Below are 10,278 nucleotides of genomic sequence, written 5' to 3' on the forward strand. Positions count from 1 at the left end.
ACTTGGGAGAAATTAGGAAGAAAGTTACAAAAGGTTTATTTTTCTAATGAACTACCTAGAGGCATAGAAAGTATTCAGAAAACTTGGACTGCTCTAGAAGTTTGTCTTTTTGAATATATGGGTCAAAGTTCGTGGCCCCCTGAAGACCTGTTAAAAGGCTTGCAAAGGGCTATTAAGTCTATTCAAATGGAAAATTCGCCTAAGGCTAAGTTAATTCCTTTTCCCTTAGGCCTTTTAAAAACAAAGGCCAAATCTAAGGTTAGGAATGTGACCTTAAACTTGCAAGACCAGACTAGCCCGCAGGGAGATTCTAGGGACCAATATCATAGAGGACAAACCTCTGAGATCTTAGAAAGCCCTCCGGAAGAGGTAGAGGATCTTCCTACAGAGGAAAATCCGGAAGAGATTCCTAGAGGGGCTCAGAGTTCTTCTCCGCCACGTGGTTTAGAAACCCAAATTCAAAATGGCGATAGTGCAGAGTCTGACCATGATTTGCAATCTGAGGGAGAAGAATCAGACATGGAAATTCAGGACTTACAGAGGAATCTTAACAGGCTGCGTTTAACACCGCCTGTCCAGGCTATTAGAATTCGGCCAGTACCTGCTAAAAGGACAAAATTTAACAGGTACGCTGGGTTAACAATGACTTTTCTTACCCCGTTCCAGTGAGGTATTAAGAAAGCACAGGAAGATGGGGAGGATACTAGTGGTTTTCAACTTTTTCCAGTTTTTGAGCAAGTTAATGAACAAGATCAGAGAGTTAGAGTTCATGCTGTAATCCCATTTAAAACCATTAAGGAACTAAAAAGTGCATGTGAGACATATGGTCCAAATTCCCCTTTTGTACAGAGCCTGATAGAAAATATTTGCTCACAACCCCTTCCTCCTAGCGATTGGATTTCTTTAGCCAGATCTTTTCTGAGCGGGGGAGATTTCTTACTTTGGAGGACTTACTGGACTGATTTCTGTACTGAACAGGCAGAAAAGAACAAAAGACAAGATATAGAAATGCCAGTAGAAATGTTTCTTGGGACAGGTGAATTTACTGACCTAGAAAGACAGTTAAATTATGATTTTGTAGTGTACAATCAAATAACTGATTGTGCGAAACGCGCCTGGAGACAAATTGTCTCCAAGGACCAGTCCAATTTAGTTCTTACCAAAATCAGGCAAGGTGTGAATGAACCTTACTCAGATTTCGTAGCCCGGTTGTACCAGGCTGCAAACAGGTCAATTGGGGACTCGGGAGCGAGTGAGTTCATTGTTAGGCAATTGGCATTCGAAAACGCAAATAAATACTGTCAGGATATTCTTAGACCGCACCGTAAAAAAGGGACAGTTTCTGAGTTTATTAGCTTATGTTCTGACATAGACTCTACTCATTTACAAACAGTGGCCCTAACTGCAGCAATAAAAGAAACTTTGAAACCACAGGATTTAGTACGAAAACCCCGCGGAAAATGTTACATTTGCGGGAGAAATAATCATTTTGCGCAGGAGTGTCGCATGCGCAATTCTAAGTTCAGGGCTCCATCTACTGGTGATAATAGATATTGCAGGGCTCAGCCCCATGCCGTAGATCAAGATGGCGCGGATGAGCCTGCCTTCTTGTCATCATTTCCGCCTGGCCGGAACACAAACTTCCGGTTGGCCCGCCCCCGGGCCGAAAATGAGGAAGTAGGTGGTCACGCAATGTGACGTCATCGCGCCGACCATGGGGGCCGCCATCTTTAATTTTACCGGAGCGAAACAAACAGTTTCCATACAAACCCCTAATGATATTCAAGGCTTTTAAGAGATACTAATCGGCTGAAGCCATCCTTAAAACTAACTACTTCTAATTTAAGTCCCTTATTTCAGATATTACAAGGAAATCCCTCTCCAACCTCTCCATGTCAGCTAACCTTAGAGGCTAGAATGGCTTTAAGGAGAGTTGAACATGCAATTAAAAATGCACAGCTTACTAGAATTGATCCTAAAGAAATAGTGTATTTATTAATATTTCCAACTGAGCATACCCCAACAGGAGCCATATGGCAAAGATTAGGAGTTATTGAGTGGATTTATTTATCCCACTCTCCTCAAAAAGACATTAATTCCTTTTCATGATTCTATAGCTCAATTAGTAATTAAAGGTAGAACTAGGATTTTACAATTAATTGATCTGAGCCTGATACCATAATTATTCCATTTTCTATTCAACAGACTAATTGGCTTTTTCAAACTTCTAGCTCATGGCAGATAGCTTTTGCTGATTTTCCTGGCCAAATAGATAGCCATTATCCTCGTGATAAGATTATACAATTTGCATCATTAACGTCAATTATTTTTCCAAAGATTGTACATGCACATCCTATAGATGAAGCTTTATCAGTGTTCACGGATGGTTCTAACTCAGGTAAAGCAGGTTTTTATAGTCGTGTTCACACAGAGGTAATACAAACTTCTTATACTTCTGCCCAAAGAGCAGAGCTTCAAGCTCTGATTTGTGCCTTAAATTACTTTTCAAATGAGCCTATTAATATTTATTCTGACAGCTTATATGCAGTTGGAGTTACTAAAAATATTGAAACTTCAGTTATTGGGTATACTTCATCACAAGAGTTATTTGAGTTATTTCATAATTTACAAAAGACAGTGCTAATGCGAAAGTACCCATGTTTCATAGGGCACATACGGGCTCATACTAATCTTCCAGGACCCTTAGTTTCTGGTAATGACAAGATTGATAAATTAGTAGCTTTTTGTCAACAGATGTCTTCATATGACTGTGCACTAGCTTCCCATTCCTTACATCATCAAAATGCTTCTAGCTTACGTAAAAAATTTAATATTACTAGAGAACAAGCTCGTCAGATTGTAAGCCAATGCCCTAAATGTGTTATTCACACTCCATCTCTGCCATCAGGGGTAAATCCCCGTGGATTAAAACCAAATCAAATATGGCAAATGGATGTAACTCATATTCCTCAATTTGGTAAACAATGTTATGTACATGTCATAGTGGACACTTATTCTAGATTTATTTTTGCCACAGCACGTACTAAGGAAAATACTCAACATGTAATTTCTCATTGCTTAGCAGCTTTTTCTGTTTTAGGGTGCCCTATGCAGATTAAAACAGATAATGCTCCAGCTTATGTAAGCTCTTCTTTTCAACAATTTTGCCAAGAGTTTAAAATTAATCATAAAACAGGAATTCCTTATAACCCTCAAGGCCAAGCCATTGTGGAACGAGCTCATTTATCTATTAAGCTTCAATTACAAAAATTAAAGGGGGGGAATAGGTTTATGACTCCCCAAAATAGCCTTAATCATGCCTTGTTTGTTTTAAATTTTTTAAACAAGGTCACACTGCTGCTGAGAGACAAATGTCTCCCTCAGTAACAGGCCCTTTAGGCAAAGTTTTGTGGAAAGATTTACAGACTGGTCAGTGGAAGGGTCCAGACCCAGTGATTATGTGGGGTAGAGGTCATGTTTGTATTTTCCCAGAAGGCGCATTTCGTCCTATTTGGGTGCCTGAACGTGCTATCAGACATGGAAGAGATAGAACCCAGATTCAAGCGACTGAGGATCGACCAGGAGGAGCCCCTATCCAGAAGGAGGAGATCGGAAAAGGATGAAAAAAGACCAGATTGACCCAGCCGAAAAGCTGATTTCATGGGAAGACTTGAAGAAGCTAACCCGAATACTTCGACACCTAGGAGAGGACAGGACCCCAGTGATGATGGTAGCAACAGTAATTGCCCTGTTGGGCTGTCAGGTAAAGGGGGATCAAGTAGACACTTACTGGACATATTTCCCAGATCCACCCCTGGTACATCCAGCTGTGTGGACTGGAGAATCTATTCCAGTATTTACTAATGACTCATTCATGATGGGAGGATTTACAGATACCCATATTACTCCCAATCATGTGACTAGATTTAATTATTCTGGCTACAGTGCCCAATTACCTTTGTGTTGGTCACACGATAAACATGCTGGCTGTCTGAAAGTATCATTCGAAGAAAAGACAGCGATTGGTAGACATAGACTGACAAATAATTCTATTTATGGGGACTTAAGACCTTATACTAGATCAGTAATTAAGATGGGACTTTCCCATAACAAGCCAGTCATTTCTGCAAAACCTCCACGGATGCCCCACTGTCCAAATAGTTCTACAATTGAGATTGGCACTTTTCCCAAATGGATGGATTGTGTAAATACCTTTCCTGTACAACATAAGGTGTCTAAAGATAGTGGGTATATTTTAGACTGGTCTCCAAAAATTGATAAAAGACAATTACGAAGAAATTCTGCTATGACACCTGCAGGATTTGTTAGTAATATTTTGACTTATAGTAAAGGAGGTGTTCAGAAAGATACTTGGCGTTTAGTTGCTGCCTCAGAATTCTTACATTTTACAGACAAACCTTTACCAAAATTTGTTGGCAAGAACTGTAAAGAGGGATCTTGCTATGGCTTACGAGCCTGTGTCCAATCTCCTTATGTTTTAATTATTGGAAATGTAAAAGTTAAAGAGCATATGGTTGAAAATCTATTATCCTTTGATTGAGTCTGACAGGATTCCTCTGTGCAAGCCTGATGCAGCCACCCCAAGAAGATATTTGAGGTTCTCCCTTAGTTACTAGCTGTTCTCTTTTTGGAATCCATTTCACCAAATACCTTGAGTCTCTGAAGGACTGCCTACTGGGTACTGATTGGGATGAACTGACTCCTGTGGAAACAGTCACATCTTTATTCTTAGATTTTTTTTTTCAGTCTTGGAATTGTATGCTGCACACTTCTAAGTAGTATCTTTTGAGCAATTTGTTTCTTCTATTTCTATTACCTCTGAAATTAAAAATTCTTGATTTCTTACATATAATCTCACTGAAAATGTTGTAGTAGTTCTGAAAATTCTGTCTCTGAATGAGACTAATTTTCATTTTTGAACTTAAAATTATTTGAGTTATCATAAACCTCTGCATTTACTCATCAAGTGTTTTTTCTACGTGAGCACATTTTTTAAACAAAAAGTAACATTTTTAGGAACTTGATTGTGCTTTAATAAAAATATAGACAGCAGATTAATCTTAACACATGTTATGTGATTTTTCTATTTAATCATCAACATTGGATGTCTTCAACATGAAGTCCAATTTTTTTAAGTGTTGGAAGAAATAGCATGCACATTTCTGGACCATTGTAGTTTGGCCATAATGGTAGTTTTGAAATTGAAAGTTTGATTGAAGTCTCCTAAAATTTACTTCTTTGGGTCCTTCCAATAATATTTAAATATGATATTATCTGAATTAAATTATTTTCTGCTCAAAATAACTAGGAATTGTGACTCTCCTGAACTAACCCTGACTGATATATACTAGAGGACTCATTTAGGTCAAGCACCTTATTCCCAAATGGCACAAAATTATCATGATGTCTTCTGTGCACACCTTACTTGTATTAAGAAAGAAGAGGTCACTTCTGCCCCTTGGAGGCTAGTGCAATATCCTGATGAATTTAAATGACTTACTTATATGAATTCATAAGATGAATTTGTATTTCCACTAGAGTTTAGGGATTAAACAGCATGAAAGAAAAAAATGTAAATCTTTATTTTTCTTACACATTGTATAAAATTATACAGAAGAGGATTCCACATGTAGCCTTCCAGAATTCAAAATTGGATTGATTTTTTTCTTAATATGCAATTTAGAACTCATATCTTCTTATAACCAAAATATAATAACCCAAGATGACTCATAGGGTAACTGCCTGTGATATATTTCAAGGTGATGACAGGTAGTGAGCTAGATATATTAAGTATTTGACTCATATAAAAAATTCTAAAATTTATTTGTGAATTATATTATATATATATAATTTCATTGTGATTCATGTGAGATCTTGACTTCAGTTTTTCTCATCATCTATCACTGTCTTAGACATTCCCAATAACCCCTATATTCTCAGAATATTAAAATTGGGGGGCTGGGGTTGTGGCTCAGCAGTAGAGCACTAGCATGTGCGAGGCCCTGGGTTCGATCCTCAGCACCACATTAAAAAAAATCAATCAAGAAAATAAACGTATAAAAAATTATTTTAAAAAATTGGGAAAGTCCATTCAACATGATTATGTTTTGCTTTTTACACAAATTTATCTACTTATGTAGGTGTAAGGAAGGCAGAGAGTTGAATTTTATTTGGATCAAGATTTTGTCAGTGGAATTGGATAAAAGGAAAGATCAAGGAAGAGAAAACTCAAATTGTTAGGATCAGAATAAAAGAGAGGGACTGGGAACTTGCCTAGTTCAATGGTAGGGAGTTTGCTTACCATGAACACATGTACTCTAGGCTCTAAGTTTGAGAACCCAAACACTTGAAAAACGAAAGAAAGAGAATGAGTTCCTGAAAATAAATTAGAAAACTAACTTAAGTGGATAAATACTTAGAAAGCATGAGAAAAGAACTACCAAACTAATTCAAGAAGAAATAATAAGGTCATAAAATATATAGAGACTGAATTAATAATAAAAAGAAACTCCCATTTGAAAAACTCAGGTTCAGATATCTTCACTGCTGAATTCTACCAAACATTAAAGAATCACTACAATTCTTCTACGACTAGGACTAGAACACTCCTCAATTCATTCTAAACTGGGAATGAGACCGTTGTTAACTGGAAACAAAAACCAGCTGAGACAATTTTGTATTCCTGGGATGAAACCCACTTGATCATGGTATGATATTTTCTTAATGTGTTTTTAAATGTAGTTTACTAATATTTTATTAAGGAAATATGGATTGATAAAGATCCAGAATAGCCAAAGCAATACTGAACAAGAAGAGTGATACTTGAGAACTCACAATAACTGATATCAAACTATATAGAGAGGTATAGTGACAAAAATATCATGGTATTGACATCAAAATAGACCAATGGCATAGAATAGAAGACACAAAGACAAACCCACATAGATACAGTCATCTAATACTAGACGAAGGAGCCAAAAACATGTTGGAGAAAATATAGCCTTTTTAACAAATAGTGCTGGGAAAACTATATATCAACATGTAGAAGAATAAAAAATATATAAAAATAAAAGGCTCATATCTTTCACCCTGCATACAAGTCTACACAAAAAGGATAAAAAACCTAGGAATCAGATCAGAAACTTTGCAAATGCTAGAACAAAACAAGGTCAACACTTCAACTAATTGTTGTAGACATTAACTTCCTTAACACTCTTAAAACTCAAGAAATAAAACCAAGAATCAATAAGAGCATCAAATTAAGAAACTTCTACATAGCAAAGAAAATAAGAGCATGAAGAGAGAGCCTATGAAAGGAGAAAATTTTCGCCAGTTACTCCTCTGTCAGGGGGTTCATATCTAGAATACATAAAGAACTAAAAAAACTTAACCTAAACCTCCAATAAAACCCCAAATAATCCAATCAGTAAATGAACAAAATAACTAAACAGATATTTCTCAAAAGAAGAAATATAAGTGACTATAAAATTCTTTAAAAAATGTTCAATATTCCTAGCAATCAGAAAATGCAAATAGAAACTACATTGAGAATCCATCTCACTTCAATTAGAATGACCATCATCAAGAATACAAGTAATAAATGCTGGAAACCATGTGGGGGAAAAGTTACACTCATACTTTTGATGATAGGATTGTAAATTAGCCCTGGAAAGCAGTATGGAGAATCCTCCCAAAACTAGGAACCAATCATATGGAACTACCATATGATCCAGCTGTGCCACTTATTAGTATTTATTCAAAAGAATTAAAGTCAGCATACTATTATGAAATTTTAATAGTGGAATAACTCAAAATAGCCAACATATGGAACCAGCCCAGATGCTTGTCAACAGATGAATGGATAAAGAAAACATGGTATATATACACAATGGAGTTTTACTCAGTCCTAAAAAAGAATAAAATTATGTCATTTGCTGGTAAATGGATGGAACTGCATAGCATTATGCTAAATGAGATAAGCAAGACTAAGAAAGTCAAGGATCTAAAGTTTTCTTTCATATGTGAAATCTAGAGCAAAATTAGAAAACAAGAAAAAGAGGAGGGCATGAAAATCAAAGTCTTTCAATGGGATAGAGGAAGAAGATTGAGGGGGAGACAGAAGGGAATGGAAAAAGGAGGAACTGTGGAATAAAATTGACCAAATTATGCTATGTATATCTATGAATACACCACAGTGAATTCCATTTTTTATGTATGTCTCTAAAGCACTAATTTTAAAAACTGTAAACAAGTAGAGGAAAGATCTGTAGAGGTGAGGACCAAGAAGAGAGGAAGGGAGGAAGAGAAGGAGAGTGGAAGTACTGGGGATTAATATGGAGCAAATTATATTCGTGCATGTACAACTATGTCAAAATGAACCTTGCTATTATGTATAATTATCATGTGCTAATTATAAAAAAAGAGTTATATATGCTTGCTCATTCCCATTTCAAGTTTTGGCAAATCTTTCCAAGAAGAGAAAATCAAAATTTGAGAGTAATTGTCATATCTAGGTTTTGAAACTCTCAATGTGATTGGGTGACATCCTTTTCCCATTTGTATTGATGATAGATTTTATTTTTTCATATATTCAAAGTAACTAGTGATTGGGAAAATGTCGTATGTCATTATTCCCATTACTTCCAGTCAGATCCTGAGAAGCAAAATTGAAGGAGTTGTTTTCTGTCTAGTATTCTGTGATACATTCAACCTTGGGCTATACATATTAATTCTGTAGACTGACAGGAACCCTATTTCCTAGTTTTGTCAGTCTCTACCCTTGCAGAATGATGTAGTGGGCTGAGTTGAGCATATTTCTTTGAGATGACAATGAGACCTACAGCAATTTGTGGCTGCCTCTTCAATTTAGGTCACTTCACAGGCTTTCTTGTCCCCTGGCCATAAGAAAAGTCAGGACATTGTTACTCAATCGAAGTCCCAAGAAGTGATCAAAATAATGATCATTCTGGGACTGCATTCTTCACCAGATTGAACTAGAGAATATTTCTGGAAGTTTCACTTAATTCCTGTTCATAAAGCAAAGTTCAATAATAGAAAAATGGTAGCTATTTACTACCAAATCTTAGGAAAACTATTTTTTTTCAAACCAATCAAAATAAAAAAGTAAACTTTGATTCAGCTTTTCTACAGTGTTTGAAAAAGTAATTGATATTTTTAATTGTCTGAAAAACAAAAGAGTACGTTTTATTGAGTTACAGGTGATAGGAAATGTAATGAAATTTTCATAAATTAGACATTCATGAGGTTCATTTTTTTTCTGTTTGTAAATGGCTTTCCAGGTTTCCTACATATATGTGAAAGCTTATTTCCTTAATTTTTTTCATCAAAGGAATGCTTGCTGATTTTACTAGTGATAATTACATAATTACAAAATCAAATGTGTGTACAGTTAGTGGTTAAGGGAAAATGAGGGGAAACAAAAAATCTAATTTACGATAATTTATAGTGAATTAACCATTAAATTATGGTTGAAACTATGTAAGTTGTAGAACCTTTATATATATATATATATATATATATATATATATATAAATATAACCTATTATTATATAAATGTACTATATAATACACAAGTGTATTATATATGTTTTATAAATGTACTATATAATTATATATCACATACAATTATATTACATATATTATTCTTCCTGCTTGGTTCTTTTAATACAATGAAATCACCTAACTATACCAGAAATTAGATCTGGAGTTACAGTGGTGTCTATTTTTCAATTGGATAGAAAACTGGGCAGAGTTAGGCCTGCATTCATATCCAAGCTCTATCAATTGTATACTTAAGTGCAAATAATTTGTTCTCCCTTATAACTATTTCCTCCTAAGTATTATTTGGGGGGGACAGGGTTAAAATGTTATAAATACAGTCCCATCAGAAAATAAATGGTTAATACTTGCTAGTTCCATTCCTATTTGCTAAAACATCACATGGCTTATAAACAACTTTTCCTGATAGGTACATATCAATATTTGCCTGCTCATAAGCATATCTGTAACATTGTAGCAGGCTCTGCTTGGTTGGTCCAAGTGATCCCTACCTACTTCAGTTTGTTCTGGAGTTTGCAGTTCTATCTTTGGCTTTCAGTTTTCTAAGTCTTATGAAATATAATGCAAATTTACATGAAGTGAAACATGCGTGTCTTTAGTGCATGGTCACTGTCTACTGATAAATGCATTTGCCTGTGTAACATGAACAGCTCTTATCATGCAGAACATTAACATCAG

At 35.5% G+C, this 10,278-nt stretch overlaps 1 protein-coding gene across 1 annotated transcript; it reads left to right on the forward strand.

The window, feature by feature from the left end:
- The first annotated feature begins 356 nt into the window (after positions 1-356).
- LOC131423934 (endogenous retrovirus group K member 19 Env polyprotein-like) lies at positions 357-9,394 on the forward strand. The gene is made up of 2 exons (XM_058576912.1): positions 357-626; positions 3,493-9,394. Exon 2 carries the CDS (start codon positions 3,620-3,622, stop codon positions 4,559-4,561), a length of 942 nt encoding a protein of 313 aa, XP_058432895.1. The 5' UTR covers positions 357-626; positions 3,493-3,619; the 3' UTR covers positions 4,562-9,394.
- Positions 9,395-10,278: the final 884 nt, after the last annotated feature.

This window comes from Marmota monax, unplaced genomic scaffold, assembly GCF_021218885.2.
Source record: "Marmota monax isolate L192 unplaced genomic scaffold, Marmota_monax_Labrador192_F-V1.1 WCK01_AAM20220418_F8-fsc00061, whole genome shotgun sequence".
NCBI classification, from domain to species: Eukaryota; Metazoa; Chordata; class Mammalia; order Rodentia; family Sciuridae; genus Marmota; species Marmota monax.